This window comes from Ambystoma mexicanum, chromosome 1p (genome assembly GCF_040938575.1).
Source record: "Ambystoma mexicanum isolate Mex_15411 chromosome 1p, UKY_AmexF1_1, whole genome shotgun sequence".
In the NCBI taxonomy this organism is placed as follows: domain Eukaryota; kingdom Metazoa; phylum Chordata; class Amphibia; order Caudata; family Ambystomatidae; genus Ambystoma; species Ambystoma mexicanum.
In genome coordinates, this window is record NC_090921.1 from 1,144,894,328 (window position 1) to 1,144,920,435 (window position 26,108).

The 26,108-nt window shown below is 47.1% G+C and overlaps 1 protein-coding gene across 3 annotated transcripts in view; it reads right to left on the reverse strand.

Annotated features, from left to right (window-relative positions):
* The window catches only part of LOC138450006 (lens fiber membrane intrinsic protein-like), a 189,606-nt gene that overhangs the window by 159,123 nt on the left and 4,375 nt on the right, over nt 1–26,108 (reverse strand). Inside the window, exons 1-2 of one of the 3 annotated variants that reach the window (XM_069604809.1) lie at nt 14,380–14,567; nt 1,730–1,898 (exon numbers count right to left, since the gene is read on the reverse strand). In XM_069604809.1, coding sequence (XP_069460910.1) covers nt 1,730–1,886 — 157 coding nt within the window. In that variant the 5' untranslated portion in view covers nt 1,887–1,898; nt 14,380–14,567. Of the gene's footprint in view, nt 1–1,729; nt 1,899–9,918; nt 10,095–14,379; nt 14,568–26,108 lie in introns of those variants that run through there. The other 2 variants (XM_069604808.1, XM_069604810.1) reach the window with 2 other exon arrangements.

Sequence of the window (26,108 nt, forward strand, 5' to 3'; positions counted from 1 at the left end):
CACATTCAGATTTTTTTTTTGCTTCTATCTGCGCTCTGTCCACAGTATTTGCAGGAAGCAAAGACCTCGAATAAGCAGGAAATCAGTTTGGTTACAGTTGCAACTGTATAAGCCAAGCTATTGTGTGCAGAGGGTGGTTAGGGCATGATAGAATGTTATTGGTTAGGATCCTTTGGTAGGAGGTAACCAGAGTTTTCTTGTATAATCTCGAGGAAGAAGCTGGGGAGAGATATCTTGACACAGCTCGGAGAAGGACTGAGTTGATAGCTGGGTATGCCTGATTGCTAAAGCAGATTCAACTTGGTAGCAGAGACTGGGATTTCCAGTCAACAAGTCCCAGTTTGAGTGACAGCAAATGCTTGTCCTTGCTGGGTGAACCCCTCCAGAAGGCGACCAGCCAAAGAAGTTACATGCTGAACAAGCCTGGTAATTATCTCGCTGAAGTGTGGGGGCTGAGTGTGTGCGAAAATATTCAGTCAGTGTAGGAAAGGAGATTCCTGTGCTTTACCCACGTGTTTAATGTTGCAAATTGAATTCTTGTTCCCTGCCACTCTCTTCTCAGTGTATCACAAATAATGCTGTTACTGTGCTATTTCATTCATTTTTGTAAAAGAGTGAGATCGTGTTTAAATGCAACTTTTATAATACACAAAAATATCTGAAAGCAGACGGGTGGTGTGTTTTATTTTCTCTTTCCTTTGTGCATTTACCAATACAGTGCTGATGATGTGGGGAGATGTTTAGACAGTGCAATTGTCATTTTTAAGGTAGCTAAAAATAAGATTTGGCTGCAGCTGTGTGCACAATGTCATTCAGTATGAGCAATTATAACTAACTGTGTGTGTTGTAGTCTGCTGGAGGTCTATGAGTCGGCAGAAAGGGAGGCCCTGGACATAGCTCACCAGGCTTAAATAAGTTGGTGATAGATACCGCATGATAGCTCGCTGCCGTAGATAAGACAGCGAGAAATTGCCCATGGTGGCACACTAAAAATGAAAATGTGGTGTTCCTGAAATGCAAGCCTGAGGTCTCTCTAGTGATTACACGAAAAATCTAAACAAAAATAAGGGGTTCTGGATATTGGGGCCACAAATAAAACAAAGTAATTATGCTCACCAAAAATACCACCAACCACGCATACCAACCACGCATGTCTGTGTACTGAAATAATGCATATCCACTGTATTATTATTATACATAACCCAATCTGAATACAAGGAGTAATTGTTGCTAAATTATTTTTCGGCGGTAAGAAAATACCGCCAGGCCCCAAATCTACACAAAATACCAAACAGTGTGCAACAGTGCCCCCAAGTGCACATTATTGTTGACGTTTTGGTGCACGTCTCTCACTCTCTACCTTCTATTTGCAAATAAGGGCGTGTGACTTCTATGTGTGGCTGGCAGCTTCGCACTGATAATTGTGCACCCTGGTTTTGAACTGCCCAGGTGGTGATACCAAATCTTGCTCGTCTGAACTCAGGTCTTGTCTTTCAGGCACTGGACTATTACTGTGATCATACCAGAATGGTGCTATTATCTTCCAATTCCATTTATATAAAACAAACATCTCCTGATATCATGTATAATGCTCCCTTGTGGGTTTGGGACCTCGGTTCCCCTCGCTGTACTACTTTCTGCAATCTATAGCTTGTAGAGAACATGTGCCGATCCTCTGCATTGCTAGAAGCATGCCTCTCCGTCCAGCCAAAACAAATTCTCCTCTTACCGCCCTTTCCAAGAGTTCCACATATGTTTAAAGCGCAGAGCCGCCAGAGTCCAAAATGGCCACCAGGGGCGGTGATCCAGAAATCCGTTGCGAGTGAGATGACGTTGAAGAGGGCGCTGAGGAGGAGCAGGACCAACGACACTTGCAGCGCCAACATTCTCAAGGACCCCTGCAACAAAAGGATGCCGAGTTACAATGATGAAAGTACAGGTAGGACCCACGTTGTGTTTACTTATTATACTAGAGAATAATCAAGCTCACTGCTATTTATAATAACACGCGCAGTTCATCTATGAAACCCCAAAAGGCTTCACCAAGAAACAGAAGGTGACAACCTATAAAGTGTGTTTGAGCATAATGAACCTTTATGCAATATGCCTGGTGTTAGGCAAAAGTCCTAAAAAAATAAGTGCAGCGAATAATGGCCATACAGAATGCTCAAAGCCACTAAAAGTGTCACCAGGGAAGTTAATTCACAGCAAGGTAATGCCAGACCCTTTTTTCTAATTTAGGTTGCTGCTGGTCCCTTATGGTGAAATCATGTGATTCTATGTCAAGGCTCGGAGGCCCTGATTATGCTCTGATCTTCTCTTTACTTCTCGAGCAGCTAAATATAAACAAACAATTAAGAAAAACAAATAACTAATAAAAACAACAATTGCCAAGAACTGCAGCGAAGTTGTAGTCCATAAAACCATGTGACTTTCCCAGTCCAATCACATTACACTTCTCCTCATAAACACTGTCCACCCCAAACTCCTTCCTCTTTCTTTGCTGCTCGAGCAGCTGAGCTAAGTTCCTTTTTCCATTACATTAATATGTTTAGTGTGTGAATGTTTATTGATGTAATGAGCACACGCGTGTAAAGTCTACTGTCTATAAATGCTTAGAGCGTCAGGGGAGATTCGGCGGAGCATATCCGCACTAGTGACAGGAGCGCGACGGGGCGTTGAGCTCCGGCAGTCTTAGTCCTCATTAGGAGGCACTCTGCTGCGGAAGTTCGTAATGGCGCACCAGTGAACTTCCATGGGAGAGAGATTAGGAGAGATTGGGAGTGATTTATACGAGTGCAGCCCGACAGTATTATTTGAAGGATAAAGCTTGAATATTTATCGGATCCGCACGACGCACAACACTGCGGTGAGATCAGCCGGCGGGTAGAGCGGAGAGAAGAACATAGACGCCACCGGGTGGCCAAGAAGCAGCACTGCAGGCTCAATAAGCCACAGCTGCAAACCAGTGGCCCTCATTACAAGCTGGGCACAAAGGCATACCGGGCACCGGTAATGACACTATTGCCGGTAATCCCTTGGCGACCTACTACAAGTTCCCTTTGCGGGTCCTTCCTTAATGCCTGGTTTTAGCAGGCGTTAAGGACGGGACCCGCAAAGGGATACCGGGGTCAACAACGGTACCATAATTTGCGGTACCGTTATTGCCGCCTTCCCCCTTCCCATTGAGCCCTATGGGGGCTCAAATGGGAATGGGGAATGGCTCTGGTGAATGGGAAATTACCGGTCCTGCCCACCTTGGACTGGACCGGTAATTACTCCATTCACCAGACTGGAGTCGGAATGATTTTGGAGGCAGCCATGGCGCTAACAGCACCATGGCTGCCTTCAAACTCGGAATGAGGCCCAGTAAGTTGACGGCCACAGTCACAAGATAAACTCTTTTAGAGCCCTCATATCTGCCAGAATCAGGAGGTATAGCCCATTACGGAGCATATAAATATTTTGATAAATATTTTATTAATTTCATAAAGATGGGCACAGTCCCAACAAAAACTGCAGAGATATAAAGAGGCCCGCAAAGCTACAAAGAAAAGGACATTCAGATTGACGGGGGCAACCCAAGGAAACGGCACTAAATAAATCTAAGGCACATCTGCATAAATGAGTGGATACTCAGAAGATTCAGAGGGACCACATGTTAGTGGTCTGCGCATGAGTCAGGCAGTGCAGAGAATGGACAGTGCCGGCAGACCCAATAGAGAGGAAAGGGGCATAATGCAAGATCTGGCTGCTTTGTCTCAGAGCATCACAGATCTGAGCAAAGCGCGCAGGGACAAAGTGGGAAGAAAGAGAAAAACCTGCAGGGCATGTAGCACCCTGACCCCCCCCCCCGGGTTCACCAAACAGGTTCAAATCTTACAAGAAGAAAGCAAGGTCTTGTGATAAATATAATTTCAACTCAGATGAGTCATCTGATGACTACTGCAGGAGCAGTAGCAAATCTGACCATCATAGTGCGTCACGAGATCAAACCTCCTCAGAAAGCGAAGGGCGGGAGCCCAGAAACAAAAGAGGCAGGAGGGAGGATGAAGAGTCTCGAAGAGACAAATTCGACCCAGATGAGCTGGTGCATCCGAGGTCAAATGAATGGGAACCCCCAGAGAACATAACGGAATACATAAGGAAAAGGCTCAGGACACCCCTGAGCAAACAGGCTAGAAATAAATTGAGGGCTGAATGCCCCAGAGTCCCGGACGGGGTAGCAGACATGCCAGAGATCGATGAAAGAATTCTAACGTTCCTGGGGAGGTACCGCAGAGATGTGAAGAAAGGCATAGACAGGTCTTGGAGATCATGCCAAGACAAATTATTAGACATGCTGGGCCATATCGCAAGGATATGGCAACTTGCGGAGGAGGCCAAGCTGAAGAAAGAAGCCATTGATCCAGAGATCATTGCCGGATGGGCACAGAGGTCTCTATGCTTGTTGGGGAATGCTAATACAGCATTAGCGACGGACAGAAGGTGATCCATACTGATGAAGATGGACTCCAGAGTAGGAGAATTTGCCTCATCGGAGCAAGCGGCTGCAGCTAAAGGGAAACGATTTGGTGATTTGTTCATAAAAGACATGGCTAAATTCGCCAATACTTATGCATCCATGGATAAGGCTCAGGCATCACTCAAAAAGATTTTTGGAAGAAAGGTTTTTGACAGGGCTGGAAGAGGGAAGGGCCGCTCGTCCAGTTGATACCATTATAACAGGTCCTACAGTGACAGATACCACTGGAAAGAACAGGAGGACCGAAGGGAAAACCCTTTCTTCCCCTCCAGAGGAAGAAGCAGGGGTAGAGGCTAGAGAGGCAGTGGCAGAAAACAACACCAGAATGCTACAGGTGAGAAAAGAAAACACGCTGGCGAGAGTGAGGGAAACAGACATACCTCCAGTAGGAGGGAGAGTGAGACTACACATAGACGAATGGGCAGAGATATCCTCAGATGCGTGGGTGATGCAGACGGTTTGAGGGTTTCAGTTAGATTTCTGGCAAGAACCGTTACAGGAAGCAATACCCAAACAGATAAGGTTCAGCAAGCAAGACGAAGATCTGTTAGACAAAGAAATAGAATTCCTGAAAATAAAAAAGGCAATCAGTCCAGCCACAGAGGGACAGAAAGGTTTTAAGCAACCTGTTTTTAGTAAAAGGCAAGCACAAGGTAAGACCGGTGATAAACCTCAGGGGTCTACATTATTTTCTCACATACAGACACTTCAAAAATGGAAGGGATTCGTTAAGGGACATCCTACAGAGAGGGGATTGGTTAGCGAGAATAGACTTCAGGGACGCCTATCTAACAATTCCGATTCAGCAGAACCAGAGGAGACTACTACAGTTCCTCTGGAAAGGTGAGAAATGGGAATTCACATGCCTACCGTTCGGTCTAGCATCAGCTCCCTGGTGCTTCACCAAACTAGTGAAACCAGTGGTAGGTCACCCCAGAGAATAGGGAATCAGACTGATTATATACCTATCTATATCTGCCTGATGTGCCAGGACAGAGAGATTATGGGGGAGCAGATTCAGATTTACTACAACAGTTGGCATTTTTAATAAACTGGGAAAAATCAGAAATGAAACCTGCCCAGTCGATGGAATTTCTGGGGTTCATCCTAGAAACAGTTCAGGGCACGCTCAGACTACCTTTGGAGAAGGTGAACTCCATCAAGAAAGAAATAAAGAGCTTGATGACAAGACAGATGATTGCACTGAGGTAGATAATGAGGTTGGTAGGGCGTCTGTCATCATCGATACAAGCAATTTTTCCAGGACCTCTGCATTACAGAGCATTGCAGAGGTTGAAGGTAGAACATATCAGGAAAGGCCTATCTTACTAACAGAAAGTGCCAATTTCTCAGGAAGCGAGAACAGAGCTAGAATGCTGGTATTACCACATGGAGGCATGGAATGGCAAGGCGATATTTGGCTCCTCCCCGGACCTGGTAATAGTAATAGAATTGGACACCAGCCGATGGGGTCTGGGAGCCAGGTGCTGCAGGACACGAGTACATAGAAGGAAAGCCAATAGGTGAGCATCCATTGATATGCAGATTATTAAAAGGTGTCAGGTGCATGAAACCCCAGCGCCTACGTATTCACAGCTTTGGGACGTGAGTGTGGTCTTGAGGATGCTTGAGTCCTGGCCGGACAACGAGAATCTTTCTGGGAAAGCTCTTTGGGCAAAATTAACCACTTTGTTATGCTTAATTTCTTACAAAAGAGTGTCAGAGGTCAAGGCGTTAGAGACGAACAGGGAGTCGTTTTCGCCTACTGTTGTTATATTTTACATTGAAAAGAGGACAAAGACGGGGATTAAGACTGTAGAATACATGGCATTCCCTGAAAAGCCCAGATTATGTCCAGTTAGGTGTCTGAAAGCTTATGAGGGCAAGGCAGATAGGGTGAGACCCACAGGGGAATCTCAGCTGTTGGTAGCGATCAGAAAGCCTTTTAAAGCAGTAGCTACAGCCACTTTGGCAAGATGGGTGAGATGGTGCATGGCAGAGGCAGGCATTGACATAGGACAATTAGGAGCACATTTTACTAGAGGTGCTATGGCGTCCTCTTCCTTTATGTTAGGGGCTCGCCTGGATGATATTTTGAAGGCGGCAGACTGGTCTAATGAAACAACGTTAAAGAATTTTTATTTTAGACCAGTAGAACAGATAGCGTCGTTGGTGGTAAGCTTTAAACAAGCATAATCAGAGCCTCCGAGTCTTGACATAGAATACAGATTTTCCACACATTTGTTACAGAAAGTCAGGATTCTATTAAAGACTCGGAGGCAAAAGATTATCCCACCCAATTCATTTGCTGTAATGTATGAATGATATCAGGATATATTTTAAAGAGTGTTATAATTGGAAATGTTATTGTACTGTTGTTATTATGCGATTGCCCACCTGTTCAGGAAGAGATATTTCATGGAGTTTATATTTTTTGACAGGAGCAGAGAATAAGACAGCAGCGTCGTGAAGAGGGCGCAAAGTAAAGAATAAAAGAAGTCGTCTACCGGTTGAGGTGCAAGTTATTCGGTGTTCGATCAGCGGCAGAAAGAGGAAGGAGTTTGGGGTGGACAGTGTTTATGAGGAGAAGAGTAATGTGATTGGACTGGGAAAGTCACATGGTTTTCTGGACTTATAAAAAACGGACTACAACTTCGCTGCGGTTTTTGGGAATTGTAGTTTTTATTAGTTATTTGTTTTTCATAATTGTTTATATTTTGCTGCTCGAGAAGTAAAGAGAAGATCAGAGCATAATCTTTCACCTCCGAGTCTTTAATAGAATCATGACTTTCTGTAACGAATGTGTGGAAAATCTTTATTGGCCTTGCAACATGTTTTCTGTTCTGCCAAACAGTTCTACTTGGAAAGTAAATGCTGGGGAGTACTCCACATTTTTATAAACTACTGCACACTTTTTCACTTAGTATCACTCTTTGATCGTTCACACTTGTTTGTATGCAGAGCCTGCACGTGATATTCCTCACATCCTGGCTTTTAGCTCCTGTCATTTTCAGTGGTCGAAGTGTACGAAAAGAAGTAGTGGAACTATGTTCCCTGCTGGCCTGCACCCACTCCCCAAAAACCCCATCACCACGCCCCCTCCCAAACACTATACAATCTCCCAAACACATGCACCTGCTTTTTAAGGGAACGTTCAGTGTAGTGCACTCAAAGTTCAAGTTTCAACGTCTTCCTACACTTTTATTTTAAAATGAAACCTTTCCGGAATGGTTTATTTTTAAAATAAAAGTGAAGGAACAGTAATACTTAATTTAAGAAAGTAGAGGAACACCGCTCCCAACCACTTCCGCTCACTTCGACCACTGGTTTGAATTCTTTATTGTACTTGTAGTGTGTTTGCCCTTCATACATGTGAGACTACAAGTACCAGAATGCAAAGTATTGTGAGCTGTAAATAAAAACACAAAGATTGAACAGCTAGCACCTGACCAGAGGTCTCTGTGCACTTCCCTATTGATGTAAATACTATAAAGACACACTTCAGCGCCTGGAGACTGGCCCTGGGTGGTAGCGGCGAACGGTATAAATCAACATAACTTAAAAAGAGCCTGGGAAAAAAGCCTCTTGTAGACAGTTATGCGCTTGTATGCTAGTTTGCCATTTATATGGATTGTTACTCATAAATACAGAGGAAACTCTCTGTTTCCTTTTCAGTATTTATTTGTAAAAATTGGAAAAAGCGGAAATTCGTGTTTCTTAATTAGCTCTTTAGTTTGATAAGGGAGATGTATTTCCTTCTGAAATACTTTAAAAGGCTACAGCGATGTTTATACTGTGAGCATAAGGATCAGCTGTTTGTTTTTAAAGAGAAAATGGCTCGATGTGCAAGGACCCAGCTCTATTTTGTATTTGAATAAAAGTAGAAAAGCAGTAGTTGCAATTTATTTTTTCATCCGAGTGGATTTACAAAAAATAAATATGGATACAGATCAAATGTTGAAAAAATAAACAGCACAAAACCGGGAGCCTTGCTCGTGTCTAAGACATGCATTATGAGAATACATCTGCAACTCAACATAACACGTAGGGGTTTGATCAGTATTTTCACTTTTTTTTGTATTCTTGAATGATGTAAAATATGCAGCAGGAAACAGGCGGGTGAGTGGGGGCGTGGCTTTGAGGTGCAGATACAAATGAGGCTCAGAACAAACATTGACAGAATGTTACCAGTGGCAACGGAGCATCCAAACCCCCGCCCAGACACTCGCATGTGAAGGGACACAGCCCCACTTGTTTTGCTAGCCTACGTGAGATCGAGTCCCATCTCTGACAATGGGAGGGGGCGGGGGTACATCCGCTAGCGTGTACTCTCGACTCGTGAGGTGGTTTGCTTGGTGCAGGGCTCGCCTTTGACATTTGTGCTGCGTCTGTTCAGGGTTCACGTGTCGAGCTTGACTCAACACTTCATCCTTCCGATATGGACGCAATGGGCGCCATTAACATTGCGCATAATCACAACTATTATAGCAGCGCATAGAAACAAGCGTTAACTGCCTTAAAGCGCTTGATAAAAACGCGATATTCGAATGTTGTGATCGAGTAATACGGCACTTTTATTAAAAGGCATGATAGAAATATTCTGAGTTCCATAAAAGAGCCAAGTATTGCACTTGTTACAAGATTATGACGCAGCATTCCGTTAAGGATGCGTTGTGGAATTAATACTTGGTAGAGTTGAAAAAGATAAACAGCTGTGCGGGGGTTAAACTGTTTACATTTGCGTCTGCCCTATGCCGGACTCTGGGGACACATTTACAAGAATTGGCTTCTCACTAGAATGTCGAACTAGTCACACAAAGGCTTCTTTAGAAATGTTCCTCATTTACGTTGTCGCTGCGTAATTTCACAGCTATGCCACATCTCGGGCACCATATTTATAAAAATGTGTTCTTAAGGGAATTGTGTTCTTCCAAAGGCCGGCCTTGATCAACCACCGAATTGTAAAATGCAGTCAGGGCTTCAGAATGGCCAACACATGCGTAACATTTCACAAAAAAAGTCACCGTAAGTAAATTGTTACTATACCTGTTGCTTGGCGAGCATGCGAACCCGGGATATATATAACTTAATCCGTGTTTTTTATATTGTACTCGGGCATGTGCAAACACATTCAAATGCCCATTATACACGCGCGCAATATTCATTCAAGAAAGCAACAAATAACAGAATAAATGTCCACAGCACCGATTGCGGCCGCCAGAAAACGGGTGCAAGAAACTAAGAAAGCAAAGAATGCAACACGCGGCGGCTAGGATGCTACACTGCCACTGGACAAAAGAGAACAAACTCCAGGTTCCACGCCGGCTGCCGACCAGGCCAATGATACAGCTAAAGGGCTATGCGGCCTTCCATGCGCAGAGAATGCCACTTACTTGACTCGCTGTGAAGGGGGAGGGTTCTTCTCTTCTCGCTCTGGAACTTTCCCTTTGCTTGTGGGTAACGGCTCTGGAACTTTCCCTTTGCTTGTGGGTAACGGCTCACAGTGTCTGGCAGCTTACTGCAAGTGATCCCTTAGAGAGCCTGGGTCGCTGTATATATGAGGCACTGTGGAGGTTTTGAAATGATTCACCAGTCTACGTCATTAATAAACAGATTCCGACATCTGTTTGACCAGCCCTCTTTTTTTGCATGGAAGTCTTTCCATTATCGGCTGAAAGGTGCGAAGCATCTCCAACATTCTGTCCCATTGCACAATGGCAGCCTTCACCCAGCGATAGAGTTATAAAAACAGGTGCACATTTTTGGTTTGGGCTATTAGGCACCTATAAGCAAAACGTTATCCTTAGAGTACAGGTGGGGGGACAAATGGCTTATGAAGAGGGACGCACAGCTTCTAGGTGTTGCTTGGTTATTTGCCCACCCATTGACTGCCCATGGCCACGCTAATTCCTATGGCCATCCCCACCCAGTTCCGGCCCTTTCCCCCTCAAAAACACCTCCTCATGCAAACTCTTTGTGCTTGCTTTACTTAAGCCTTGCCATCAAGCTGTGCACTCAAAGTGCCTGCCAGTGTTTTCTCAGAGCAGTCTTCTGAGAGTTAGTGACTTGATTGCACCCCAGGTGAAAAGCATAATTTGCGCCCACCTCAAGTACTTTACAGAAGAATTTTAATGTGAAAACACAGCTGTTGCTGCCCAAGTAAATGGATTCTCTGTCACCTGCTCTTAGGGAAGGCCTTGCCTGAATGCAGTTTCAAACTGTCCGTACTGGCACACTGCGTGCGGTGTGACCGGGGTCTGAGGGCCCACTGACCACTGGCCCTGTGTTGCAGGTGTTCTGTTCGTACTACCTCACATGTATTTCACAAGTGGCAATACTAGACTAACCTTATGAATAATTTTCTGATAGTAGGTTATCATTCCAAGATGGACAGTCTGGTACACTCTTATTGCACTCTTTCAAAATACCTCTGTGAGAGTGGGGAGGGGGATAAATAGCACCAATGAGGATTCCTGTATGCTTTGCATTAAAGCACAGAGCATTTCAGGACTATAACAGTGATCAGAGATCTCTACATTTGATAAACAAGTCTGTTATAAAAGGATTGTATGTGTGAATCTCTCAATTTATAACCTACACATGGCTTGGTGCTCACATCATGGTTCACAACACTCACACTAACATTAATATGTTTGTAACTGTGAACCATACATACATATTCAAACAGCTTAAGTTTTTGAATGTGAGAATACAATTGCTGGAACATCAGCCACTGAAATGGGGTACAAGGTTAGTCCGCTGTACTATAATCTCTGGTGCATGGACTAGCTGGTGATACTATGCCTGCCTGTCAAATGTGATACAAGACTGAGGGAGGGCCAGTGCAGCAATAATGCAATTCTATGTGACAATATTGGAGCCGCTAGCAGAGGAACACCAGGGTACACCAATGTGTCCCAACACTTATTACAACTGTCCTATTGTAATGGTGTAAACGTAATCACTTATAAGCACTCTGATTTTTGCAGTTGATGTCAGGGTGAGATTACATTATTTGCCCAGGATCACACACTTACGCTAAACAGCGAAGCAGGGATTTTAACCCACTCTTCAATTTAGGCACGGCCACCTTCTTCCACGCTTTACTTGGAAGAAATTTAAGTTTTGGGTCTCAAGGCCTACAATAATACTGTCCTATAGAGTTTACTTGCAAAATACACAAAAGGCATAGTAAAGCATCATGACAATATGTAAATCCTTATAGCAGCATGTTGAGCCAAAATAATATCCGGATACCTTTATTTTCCACATCCTGAATAGACAACTATAAGATGCAAAATATCTATTTACCCACTTTATTTTCAGCACTTTAAGACACAGAATAAAAGAAGTTGTGTAATAAACTCACTTCGGTTTGGAGATTCATCACAAACCTCCAGCGTGTTATGTATGGTTTTAAGAACATGCAATTAAGGACATCAAAGAAAACTTTACTTTTTAGTATATGAAGCTATTAGACATTATGCGTGTGAAGAAATATTTCAAAGGGTACTTTATTTTGTTGCACGCTTTAACTGTCAAGATTTGCAAGGTGACTGTGGTTTGATGACAAAAGAAACATGTTGTCGAGTTCATTACGGCTTTGGCTGCAAGAGGGACATAGCCTGTGCCAAGGCAGCAAAAATTTGATTTTTCTAAAGATTTTACTGAATGGTATGTGTTATTATTTGGCTAGACTGGCATTTTAATGCCACCAGTCCAGCTGTTTTTGTTTCGTGGCATGACATTTTATTCTGGGCCTACTATGTGCACGTGGGCCAGAACGTTGTGGAGCCCACCCAGAAATCTCGCACAGGGGGCTGGGAGACATGGGGCCGGCACGGCTTGCAGGTCCTGTTGAGTTGATGAATCAAGCAAAAATGGTTGCAGGTGGCGCAACCCGACATACATAGGCAACAAAATACAAGTGTAGGAGTGCAAATCATGCCCGAGAGGCGGCTGTGGATAAAAACGGTCTCATTGGTAAGAATTGGATGTTGCAGGCTCCTAGCCATGAACCTTGGCCTGGATAGGAATGTCAGCTCCCCACATGCACACCACACCATTTCTTGGTCATCTAAAGTGAATGCTCACTCTCTAGTGGAGTGTGCAAATTGTGGTCTGCATATGTGGTCTTCCCTTTGCTCACTTTCCCTTTTGCCCCCCGTCTTCCCCTGGTGCTCAGACCATTGTATCGTATTAGACAAGCAACCAAGTTAACATTGGTACGCAGTCCCGTATCAGTTATGCTCCATTTCTTCATATCAATGTAGCTATAAACCCATTTGACCTCTTCAGTGCTGGCAATTGTATTTTACGGACAGCTACTAGTATATAGATTGTCCTCTAGTAAACTGCCAAAAACAAAAATTCCAGTGTAACTAGTTCGGACATGCAACTTTTCCTAGGTTCTAAAGCTTAGCCATTTGTTTTTAACTCAGAGCGTTTTGGCAGGACATTACTGCAGTTCCCAAAAGCACCAGCCAAATCTGGATTTTCCAGCTAATCACCTCACTGGGCTATTGCCTACAGTCCCAAAACCTTAATGGGGATTAACATGTTCAACCTTGGGAATCAGAACATTTGACTGGAGTTCTACATGGCTGTCCCATAGGAAATATTCATTCTCTGTTCAGAGTCGCCTCAGACAATTCAAGGTCACTCTGTTTTCAATGGTTCCAAGTAACAATCCGATAAGCATTTGCGTGTAGTTCAGTCACCCATGCATAGCTACATAGTTTGATATATTTTTACTAGAGATATATGAGTCAACCAAGAGGAAAGTTACCTAGTTCCGAGTCACATTTGATAGATCAAGCTTCACTCTGGTTTACGAGGAGACTCAGAAGCAAGGTGGACAATTTCCCTTAAATTGATAGCGACCAATGTATTAAAATTGTATATGGTTTGAAGTAAGGAATTGTTGCAGCCTTATAATAAATTGCTTTGTGAAACTGAGCTTTTGGAAGGGGAAAGCCTTTAATTGGAGCCTCTTTCCATGTTAGCGCTGGTAGAGGCATGCTGTAGGCATAAAGCCGTGACAGAAGCAATGTTTTGGGCAGCTTGCAGTCATTGAGGGGTTGGGCCCATGCAGCTTCTTTGTTGGAGGCAGATTTTGAGGTCTTCTGTGAAGCAGCACTGGTCCATGTTTATATTTGTATTGGGCAGAGTAGCGCGGGTCAGCTGGATGTGGTTTCAAAGGTGAAACCCTTTGCGAAACCCTTTCAATATAGCCTGCATTTGTTCCTTCCAGCTTTTAAAAGTGGACACTGCAAGCCAGTATTTCCCTACGGGTACCATGTGTTTTCAACTTGCACGAATAGGCTTGCCATTTTCAACATGGCTGAAGCAATGGTTTATCTTGTGCATGGCCCAGAACCTGCCCAGTAGGTCAATGCTCAGACCGAAGTAGCTATTGCTGACATTAGCAAGCATGACTCTACTGTGCATGACTTCCAGGCAGCATAGGGTGCTTTGCAAATGCTTACTGACCAAGGCGGCGTGACGCACATAAAAAAATGCTGTGCAATTTTAGTAAAACAAGGGGAAAGTCGGCAACTCAGCTTTCCCGATGCCGCCAACTTTCACTTTGTTTAACTAACATTGCAAATAGGTCCCGGTGGAGGGTTCACAGCATTATTCCGCCACCGGGACATATTTGCAACATTAATAAAACTAAGTGAAAATCAGCTCCAGCATCTGGAAAACCAAGCCGCTGCCGACATTAAATAGCATTTTTAATCTAACCACCTCCCCAGCAGACACAGACTTGAGATTCAACACTAGTAAGCGAACTGCCGCATCTTGGCACCCCTTGACAGTGCTTAGCATTTAGGGTACAAATAAATACTTACTCTTAACTTATTGATCGGCAGGGATAAGCACACAGCACCGAGGACTGCACGGACCGGTGCCCCAAGATGGCAAAGTCAGGCTCTGGCTCACTGGGTCTGGCTGTGGCTGGGCCTTGATCAGATCCGTTTCATCCGCAATTTCCAATGGACTCACACACAGACAGGGACAGCAGGCCAAGGAAGGGCAGACGGCTCTCAGCCCTTCGGTGTACTGTGCACTGTGCGCGCATGAGCTGGAGGGGGGCACGTGCGCCCAGGCATAGGGCTGGCTGTCTGGCGCCAGCGCCACCCGGGGAAGTGAAATGAAGCAACAGATGTTGCTAATTTGCTAATTGCTGCCCTGTGCTGAGGCTGCAGTGCTAGCAATACATTATTTCTTTATAAAAATGAATGTGGCTGGCTGCTGGTAGGGCCTGGCTTTGCAGGAGCACCTGGAGGCATAATAATGCAGAGAAAGACTGCTGTCTCTTGCATGCGCTTGCGCTCACCACGCAGACTGGCCCGCCCCCTCGTGGTGCAGCCAGTGTGTCAGGTACAGATGGTAAACAGTGAAAGATTATTATTACTTTTTCACTCATTTATTTTAACTTCTTTTTTTAATGAAATACGGACTAGAGGACTGCTGGTGCGGCGCCCCCTAGAGGCTGACTGACATCAGGCAGCCGGCCGAGTCTGCCTGACACAAAGACTGGCCCTGTCGTAAACCCGCTGCTGGTGTAATACAAATGTCTGAAAAAGGTCTGCCTACAGCCACTTGATTTATAAGTACTCTGCATGACCTTCACTGAAGTTGTGGTAAAAACAAGCTATGGCAAAGCCAACCTTTTTGGCTTGTGTGTAAGTATTAGGCATTTGCCAGGCGCTGCTATCAGATGCCCAAGTACTCACACCATTCTGCACCTCTTACCATCAATGGGCAGTTAATACCACTACAGCAGTGCCCGGAAAGTGCCTGTCCCATGCCTTACCAAAAGCCCAAACGGTTGGCATTGCCAGTGCTTTTTATTTGAAGCACGAGTTTCCACTGCAAGTGGAAAAACCTAAGGAGCTGACCACAGTACAGAAGAGTGCTTGCGTCCCATGGATTGCATAATGCTCGCTACAGGCTCCTAGCATTCCACACTAATAACACGAAGAGCCCACCACCAAACGGTGCAGTTGGCATCCAGCTATCCGCTTTTCCAGGACCCACTGAAGCTTCTTCCTTGTCCGTGTTGTGATGCCGGGTGGTGTCCCGCCTCCAAAGGCATTCCTACCAAAGCATTTCTTTCGGAATTCTCACAGACTTGAAAAGAATCTCTCCTTTCGGAGGTATGAGCAGTCCCACCCCTTGCCTCAGCACCTTAGCAGTGCTTACCTTCAACGTGTTTCCCTTGAAGAGGTCCAGTGAGGATTGGCTTCAGTCCTGTCTTCTCAGAACGACAAGATTGCAACATTATTTGACAAGGATAAGGAATGGAGGTCCTTCAACGTCCTCCCCCATCTCGATATATTGTGACGTCAGTTCCCAGAAGTGCAAATCTCTCACCTGAACCCAGAGTTCCGTCTCATAAACTGAGAGAAACAGCCAGAGAGCTGATGGCTCAATGTGCCTCATTCCGAGCATGCCAGTATCCTGGCGGCAGAGCAGCCAGGATACCGGCATTTGGTACTTACCTTTACCGGCGCTCGGTCCGGCGGCATTGCCACTGGAATACAAGTGCCGGCGGGACGGTGTAAATCCCCATTCATGAATGAGGGGGGTCTTCCGTCATTACGGCCACCGGCAATGCCACCCCTTACTAGGATTCAAACCTTGTCCCTGCTGCTACTGTACTAATGTCACATCCCAGTGAGCTGTCTTACATATGCTGGCTTCCTGTTGTTTATTTCAGTAGCCTGCTTGGGACATAAAGCCCATTCCCGAAACCACTCATAGGCTTGTTCTTGCAGTGATCACTGTTTGCCTTCTGCACTCAAGCTAACAGGAAAATGCTGCATGCACAGCTGTGTGTGTGCATGTAATGAGTGGGTGGGGCAGGGGATGCTATAGCCCTTGGCATGTCCCTTAAGAGGTGCCAATAGTGGGTCATTATTAAAGAGGTGGTGTATGAAGCGGGATGCTGCAGGGAACAATAACTGAAAGTAATGGTGTTTGTTTACGATCCATTTTCTTTCACGGCGTTTCCTTCAGTCTCTGTAGTACAGTTGTAAAACACAGTGGTGGGGGGGTTCAGTGGAGGGCTATCAGCACCCATGCATGGGGTTTGCATTGCGGGGTGGCGGCATGGGGTCAGTGGGTAGGGGTAAAACAGGCGCACAGGAAACATAGTATCACTACTTGTATTTGTACACGTCAAACCCTGGCCTAACTACTCTGGCAGTTGCCAGTGGCTGCTTGCTCGTGCCACCTGGAGATCATACTCCACTGTCTCAGACGCCACCATGAGGGCCTTCTTGTTCAGTTGCTTGGTAGAATCCCAGTTCTATCTCTGCCCCCAGCAGCCTGGAACTAAGCGGCACCGCTAGCCCACTGACCCCAGTGACCCCAATGAATGCCAGGAAAAATGGATCAATATGCCCACTTGCCAAATTTTGCGATTATAATCGGAAGGAAGTAGCTATGGGGGTTCACCATTACCTTTCCCCTCTGTGCCATGATCTTGGAGATGAGAAATAGTTTGTGATGGTCTTCCATGCCTTCTGTTCTAGCCAGAGGCAACAGGCCCACCTGTATCCTATTGTCTTTGGATCTAGACTTCCCTTCGCCTCTCAGCGAGGTCAAACCTTCTTAAGGCACCTCCCTATTGAAAGGAGTTTGACTCTATCACTGATGCACCACAAAGCACTCCTTATGGCACTGGGGTGCCTGCTGATGGAGCCTGTTGGTTTGCTCTACCAGCACCTCCTGCACATTTATTTTAAATAACAGTGGGTGTTGCAAGGGAGTCCCCAGGGATTGCAACTGTGGCCCCCAGGGGTCGCAGTTGTGACCTGTGGCTACCCCCAAATGATGTTCCTGGAGAACTCAGTTACAAGAGATCGCTATGAAATTATATTTTTGAAGACTAGGTCTTTGAAGTGCAGAAGGAATACACGTTCCTTAGCTCAGAAGAGCAGGGACGTCATTTCACCAAAATGCCAAGTGCAGTGGAAGTGACATTACATGAACCTTGACCTCTGACATCACAGGAAGTGATGTCATTTGACCCCCACCCTGTAAGTGATATCACGAGAAGCGATGGAACACAACCTTTCACTCCTTGACAAAACAGGAAGTGGCATCGCATAGCATTGTTCCAAAGTACACTACGAAAAATATGGTTACAATATAACTATAATGTGATATACATTTCATACAAGAATGGATTGCCATATGTATCATTAATATCAGTGTGTATAGGCCCATATTACCAAATTACTGTGAATGCAAGCAGCTGTCCATGGCCAAATGATAATGATGTGTTATTATATAGCATTTACACTTAAGCGCTTTATATAGAACAAATATACATACAATATTACCCAACCTGTATTGGTACTCATTTATCAACCTCAGAAGGATGAAAAGCTGACTTGAGGTGTTAAAGTGCAGACTAAATCAGTGACTCACCCCTGAAGTGTGCCTGAAATAAACCTTCAATGAGTAGCAATCATTGCCTAGAATTCCAGAAAGACACATTATTTGGTATTCCTATTCTTTCTTATTTAGGGTCACTGCTCAATGTGTTAGACTTGTGGAACCCCTGTTCTTTTTCTTAAGAGGCCAGAACAAGAAAGCCAGCCACTCCAGAAGAAAAGAGCCACATGGTGCTGGCCACAGCCCAGGAGCTTGCATTAACAAGACAGTATATATATAGTGTAGAGAATGCAATGAGTGGATGTAATAGAATGTGTGAGTGACTGTTTGAGTGACTGGTGGGTGAATGAGAAGTGATGTGATGTGTGTTTTTGAAAGTTCTGGGTGGGTGGATGTGTGCCTGTGTCGAGAATGTAATGAGTGGATGTAATAGAATGTGTGAGTGACTGGTGGGTGAATGAGAAGTGATCTGATGTGCGTTTTTGAATGTTCTGTGTGGGGGTGTGTGTGTGTGCCTGTGTAGAGGTTGCAATGAGTGGATGCAAGAGAAGTTGCGAGTGACTGGTGGGTGAATCAGGATGTGATTGTGTTTTTGAATGTTCTGGGTGGGTGGGTGTGTGCCTGTGTACAGGATGCAATTAGTGGATGTAATAGAATGTGTGAGTGACTGGTGGGTGAATGAGAAGTGATGTGATGTGTGTTTTTGAATGTTCTGGGTGTGTGCCTGTGTAGAGAATGTAATGAGTGGATGTAAGAGAAGGTATGAGTGAGTGACTGGTAGGTAAATGAGTATGAATTTGATGGTGTGTTTTTGAATGTTCTGGGTGGGTGTGTGCCTGTGTAGAGAATGCAATGAGTGGATGGGTGTGTGCCTGTATAGAGAATGCAATGAGTGGATGTAAAAGAATTTGTGTGTGAGTGACTGGTGGGTGAATGAGTTTGAATGTGATGGTGTGTTTTTTAATGTTCTGGGTGGGTGGGTGTGTGTCTGTGTAGAAAATGCAATGGGTGGAGGTAACAAAAGGTGTATGAGTGAGTGACTGGTGGGTGAAGGGGGATGCATGTGTGTGTAAGGCCCTGGGAGACTGGGGATCACTGCAGCATTTTTGCCACATCCTTTATATAATGTACATGTTTTACAGATATTTTTGGGCAAAGGCAAGTTCATGTGTGCCATTCCTGGCTAGATTGGCATTTTGGTGCAGTCAGTCTAGCCATTGCTTACTGTGGCATTGCATTTATTACTCAGTATCTTTAAAAAAGCAAGCATGATAAGTAGTGTTACCTCGCTAGACTGATGTTTTGGTGTAACGGCCTGCATATTCTTCACTGTAGCATGACTATTTATTAACTGAGCATCCATGATGACTCAAGCAAGATAGTGTTCTTATGGCTCTAGATTGGCTTTCATTGGAATCATTTTGGACAGGTTCTCATATTGTGACATGTCACTTTTAATGGCCAAACCAACCGGAGTATGTACTTACATAGGAGTACTGGCATATATTGGCAGAGCCAGTTTTGTGCCCAGTGCCAGTAGTGATGCTATGGAAAAACCTCTTCAAACGAACATAGGTATGGAGAGCAGTAGTTGCAATTTATGTTTTCAACAGAGTGGATGAACTTACAAAAAAATAAATATGGATAAATACAGATAAAATGTTGAAAACATAAACATCATAAAACCCGGAACCTGGCTCGTGTCCAAGACATGCATTATTATAATACATCTGCAACTCAACATAACAGATAGGGTTTTGACTCACCACTTCATCCTTCTGATATGGATCACAACCCCTATTATAACCGCGCATAGATACAATCTTTAAGTGCCACAAGGCGCGTGATAAAAACGCGATATTCGAATGTTGTTATCCAGTAATACGACACTTTATTAAAGGCATGATAGAAATGTTCTGAGTTCCATAAAAGAGCCAAGTATTGCACTTGTCACAAGATTATGACGCAGCATTCCTTTAAGGATGCGTTGTGGAATTAATATGTTCTAGAGTTGAAACAGATAAACAGCTGTGCGGGGGTTAAACTGTTTACATTTGCGTCTGACCTATGCCAGACTCTGGGGACACATTTACAAAGATTGGCTTCTCACTGAATTATCGAACTAGTCACTCAAAGGTTCTTTGGACATTTCTCTCATTTACGTTGTCGCTGTGTAATTTCACAGCTATGCCACATCTCGGGCACCATATTTATAAAAATGTCTTCTTTAGGGAATTGTGTTCTTCCAAAGACCGGCCTTGTTCAACCAGCGAATTGGAAAAATGCAGGGCTTCAGAATGGTCAACAGAGGCGTAACATTTCACAAAAAATTCACCGTAAGTAAATTGTTACTATACCTGTTGCTTGGCGAGCATGGGAACTCGGGATATATATAACTTAATCCGTGTTTTTTATGTTGTTCTCGGACATGTGCAAACACATTGTTTAAATGCCAATTAAACACGCGTGCAATATTCATTCAAGAAAGCAACAAATAACAGAATAACAGGCCGATTCATGTAATTCCTCCCAAAAGTGTCGTATGCGGCTGGCGCACAGCGTGCCCGTGCGAATGTCTGCGCCAGCCGCGTGCGATAAAATCAATTTCCGCGCACAGCGTATTCATGGATTCCCACCTCCAAAAGCAGACGTGGCGCAGAGTGGCGTAGCGACCCTGCATCAGCGCCAGTTACGCCCCCAAGAATGCCCTCGCACAAGGAAAAGCCATCAAGATCGCAAAACTATTGCAAAGGGCTGCGCCTGCGAGAAGTATTACACGCAAATGGCCTGGGTGCGTGTATTTCAGGGGTGCGCGAGAAGTCCCACACGCGAATGGCCTGGGTGCGTGTATTTCAGGGGTGCGCGAGAAGTATTACACGCAAATGGCCTGGGTGCGTGTATTGCAGGGGTGCGCGACAAGTTCCACACGCGATTGGCCTGGGCGCGTGTATTTCAGGGGCTCGCGGGTGGTTTCACACGCGATCGGGCCTGGGGGAGCGTGTGCGTGTATTCCAGGGGTGCGCGAGAAGTTCCACACGCGATTGGCCTGGGCGCGTGTATTTCAGGGGCTCGCGGGTGGTTTCACACGCGATCGGGCCTGGGGGAGCGTGTGCGTGTATTTCAGGGGTGCGCGAGAAGTTCCACACGCGATTGGCCTGAGCGCGTGTATTTCAGGGGCTCGCGGGTGGTTTCACACGCGATCGGGCCTGGGGGATTGTGTGCGTGTATTTCAGGGGCTCGTGGGTGGTTTCACACGCGATCGGGCCTGGGGGAGCGTGTGCGTGTATTTCAGGGGCTCGCGGGTGGTTTCACACGCGATCGGGCCTGGGGGAGTGTGTGCGTGTATTCCAGGGGTGCGCGAGAAGTTCCACACGCGATTGGCCTGGGCGCGTGTATTTCAGGGGCTCGCGGGTGGTTTCACACACGATCGGGCCTGGGGGAGCGTGTGCGTGTATTTCAGGGGCTCGCGGGTGGTTTCACACGCGATCAGGCCTGGGGGAGCGTGTGCGTGTATTTCAGGGGCTCGCGGGTGGTTTCACACGCGAACGGGCCTGGGGGAGCGTGTGCGTGTATTTCAGGGGCTCGCGGGTGGTTTCACACGCGATCGGGCCTGGGGGAGCGTGTGCGTGTATTCCAGGGGTGCGTGAGAAGTTCCACACGCGATTGGCCTGGGCGCGTGTATTTCAGGGGCTCGCGGGTGGTTTCACACGCGATCGGGCCTGGGGGAGCGTGTGCGTGTATTTCAGGGGCTTGCGGGTGGTTTCACACGCGATCGGGCCTGGGGGAGCGTGTGCATGTATTTCAGGGGCTCGCGGGTGGTTTCACACGCGATCGGGCCTGGGGGAGCATGTGCGTGTATTTCAGGGGCTCGCGGGTGGTTTCACACGCGATCGGGCCTGGGGGTGCGTGTACGTGTATTCCAGGGGTGCGCGAGAAGTTCCACACGCGATTGGCCTGGGCGCGTGTATTTCAGGGGCTCGCGCGTGGTTTCACACGCGATCGGGCCTGGGGGAGCGTGTGCATGTATTTCAGGGGCTCGCGGGTGGTTTCACACGCGATCGGGCCTGGGGGAGCATGTGCGTGTATTTCAGGGGCTCGCGGGTGGTTTCACACGCGATCGGGCCTGGGGGTGCGTGTACGTGTATTCCAGGGGTGCGCGAGAAGTTCCACACGCGATTGGCCTGGGTGCGTGTATTTCAGGGGCTCGCGGGTGGTTTCACACGCGATCGGGCCTGGGGGAGCGTGTGCGTGTATTTCAGGGGTGCGCAGGTGGTTTCACACGCGATCGGGCCTGTGGGAGCGGGGTACGTGTATTTCAGGGGTGCGTGAGAAGTACCACACGCGATTGGGCTGGGTGTGGGTATTCCAGGGCTGCGCGGGAAGTTCTACACGCTCGCCTACAACACGTATTCATGGAAACGAACGTGGCCAATCCGGAAACACGTACGCCAGCAGGAAGTAGGCATATGTCCACCCGCACAGCATAAAAGTGCACGCAAACAACAAACAAGCTCAGACGTCAGGATGAACATACCGTTCCTAGCAGCAGTGGCCGTGGGATACCGCAGGAGGAGGAGGAGGATAGTCCGGGCCAGAATTTTTACACCCAGAACCAGCCTTTTTGGGATGCCTGATGACCATGTGTATGGGAGGTACAGGTTTCCACCTCACATAATACTCGACCTGGTCAGTGAGTGGGAGGATGACCTCACATCAACCACCCTGTGCTCCCAAGCACTCAGCCCCCTGGAGAAGGTACTCAATGTACTGCACTTCCTGGCCACTGGATCATTTCAGCGGACAAGTGCCATAGTGGGGGGGGTGTCACAGGCCACGCAGTCACGCTGCCTACACCAGGTCTTGGCCATCATCACTGCACGCCCATCAGTCCACAGGCACATTTACCTGCCCAGAACACCTGCAGAAAGGCAGGCTGTTGCCCAGGACTCCTACAGGGTGGCACAATTCCCCAAAGTGCTAGGTGCCATTGATTGCACCCATGTGGCTCTACGTCCCCCCAGGGCAACTGAGCACATCTATAGAAACCGCAAGCACTGGCATTCCATCAACGCCCAGGTAGTATGTGATGCCAAGGGAATCTTCACCTCAGTATACGCCAACTATCCAGGCTCCACCCACGACAGTTTCATCTACAGAATGTCTACTCTAAACCGGGACATAGAAGCTGGGCGGCATGGCGATACATGGCTGCTCGGTGAGTATAAATGCCACTGCGCATGCATGCATGTCAGATACTGAGTAATGTCTCAACCCCACTGATGATACCCATCACCACCTCCCTAGGGGACAGTGCCTACCCTCTCAGCACCCACATGATGACGCCAATTCGGAACCCCATCACGCCGCCCCAGGTAAGATACAACACAGCCCACATTGCAACCCGAGGCATCGTGGAGCGCACATTCAGAGTGCTCAAGTCACGCTTCCGCTCCCTTGACCGTTCTGGCGGGCAGCTGTTATACGCTCCCCCAGTAGTGTGCAGGATCATAGTGGCAGCATGTGTCCTGCACAACGTTGCAACACGCCGGGGCCTGGCCGTGGACATGGTGGTGCCCCCACATCCCCAACCACATGCATGCCCACTGCGCATGGGAGGGGAAAGGGCACGGGGTGAGGCAGCCCGTACGCAGCTCTTGGCTAATTACTTCACATAAAATCACACCCCTGTGGAGTGCACACAGCCCTGGCACATACCAGCTGACAATCAATGATGATTGTTACTGACAATTATGATGTGTCAATGGACAGTCAACTGTCACAACCATACCAGCCTGAGATTGTACATCTGGAAGTGTTCCATTGTGTGCTTCCCAAACTACACAAACAGCACCAATGCTGTGTTCAAAAGACACACTTCTATGCTGCTGAAATCATTACCCCCTTGCAAGACACAACATGACAACAGTGCCATGTCACCCAAACCCTTACCAGCACCGCCACCCAACACACCATGGCATGACATGCCATGTGAGAGCAAACAAAGTCATCCCCCAAACATGACACGTGTCACAAAGTACAGTGTCCCTAATGGAAACTGGCCACACACAATATGCCCACATGAATGTAGAAACAACAACACACATGACCAAATACTTACCACAATACAATCGACATAGCATAAACATGACAGTACTAAGGCAAAGGATACGTAGTCTTACAACATGAGAATGCCAGCACATCCACCACCTCCAACTGTACAGTGTTGTTGCCACGCACATCTGGAAGTCCACTGCTCACAACATGAGCCCCATCTCCAAAGTGGACGGCCTTGTGAAGACATGAGGAATGAACCTGCAAATCAGGAGGGAGACATGGATGCACAAGCACACATCAATACACCATGCAGTGCACAATACAACAACAATATGCACTAGGAATGTATACACAGTATTGACTACAGACTGCCCACACAGCTCATGGGAGTCCAACGTCACTGTGTAATTCACTGTCACTTGGGCACACCCTTTACAAGCCCATGGAAACGGGAAGCAGGAGGGGTGCGTGTCTCACTGACCCAAGCATCTAACCCAAACTCAGGACAAGCCTGCATGTGCCCAGCCGGAATACAGTGGATGCCTACGGGAGCCACACAAGGCAACACACTGCAACAAAAATTCAAAAATCAAAAATCAAAAATCAAAAATGGCCATGTGTGGGCCAGGGGAGGTGGGGGAGGCCACCCAGGAGGTCCGAGGACAGGGTGCCCACCAACAGTCACCTGCGTGAATGTTGCGAAAAAAAAAACACCTCCATGGGCTCATGGCCTGCACGGCTACTAAATAGTGGGAGATTCACTGCTGGATTCGCTCTCCTCAACCTCTGCTGCTGCTGCCACAGGAGGTGGTGGTGCCATGGGAGGCAGCCCACGCAATGCCCTAGTTTGGTCCTCCATGGCAGCAAGCATGCGGGCCTGGAAGGCCTCGTTCTGGAGGGATATGGTGCGGAGATCCCCATGCAACACCCGACGTGTTGCCCGGACCTCCGCCCGAGTTGCCTGCATCTCTGCTGAGAGCGTACGGGTGACGCGCTCCAGCAGCTGTTCCGTCCTGGTGACAGTGGAAGCCTCAAGGTCCACAAGAGTCTGCCTGAGGTGCCGGACCTCTCCCCTCAGGGCTTCCCTCTGTCCCTGGGCATCTATAGAAATTGATTCCCTCAGATTGTCCAGGGCTGCCTGTCTGTCCCTGTTGGACGCCAACATGTCCTCCCTGACTGATTGGCAAATGGAGTCTGTTGCCTGCTGTAGTAGCTCCATCTGCCTTTCTGGGGGGACAATGGAAGTGGCCACCCTCTCCATGGCCTGAGCAATCATTTCGGATGATGCTGCCTGTTGGTTGGCCATACCGTAAATGGATTGCTCCCATGCGGTATTGCCTGGTGGCGGACGGCCACCGCGTTGGCGGGCACCACACCTGTCTGGGGCAAGGCGAACTGCGCCTTGCTGTGTCGGCACTGCCTGAGGCTGAAGGACTGCATTTCCCCTATGAACTGCTGGTCCAGGAACAGGATCAGATGTTGCGGAGTGTGGCCCTGCATCCGTAACCACCACAGACGCACCTACCAAAACTGAAATCCCCATAGTGGGCCCTACCCCTGGTGCAGGTGGGTCGGACAGAACAGTATCCCTTCCATGAACACATACCTGCAAATCCACATAGGGCTCATCCGAATCAACACCTGAAAAGTGTTCTGGGGAGGTGCAGCCAGGGACACCCCGGGACAGTATGGCCTGCAGCAAGAGAGGGTTCTCCCCAACCACCAAACCACGTCCCCCACTGGTGCCTGGTCGTGCTTCAGATCCCTCCTGGGCCTGCACCATCTCCTCTCCCTCAACAGCATCAGGTGGGTCATCCTCTGCAAAAACAAGAAAGACAAAAAATGGAAACAGGCATTAGCACCATGGCACGCTATTAGGCCAGACAAGCTACAGTACCAGTACTTGATTTACACATGTGCCACATGACTATGACCCTCCCATGCATGCACTGTCCATGAGTTGGAAGGGGAGGAAAATGTCAGACACTGATGACACCAAGATGGGAGAGCAACACATCAGCTGCATGCTGGCTAGCAGTGCCATCACACATTGGTCTGTGAGTGGCATGTCCAATACACATACATGACACATGCCATAACACAGATGGCATGTACC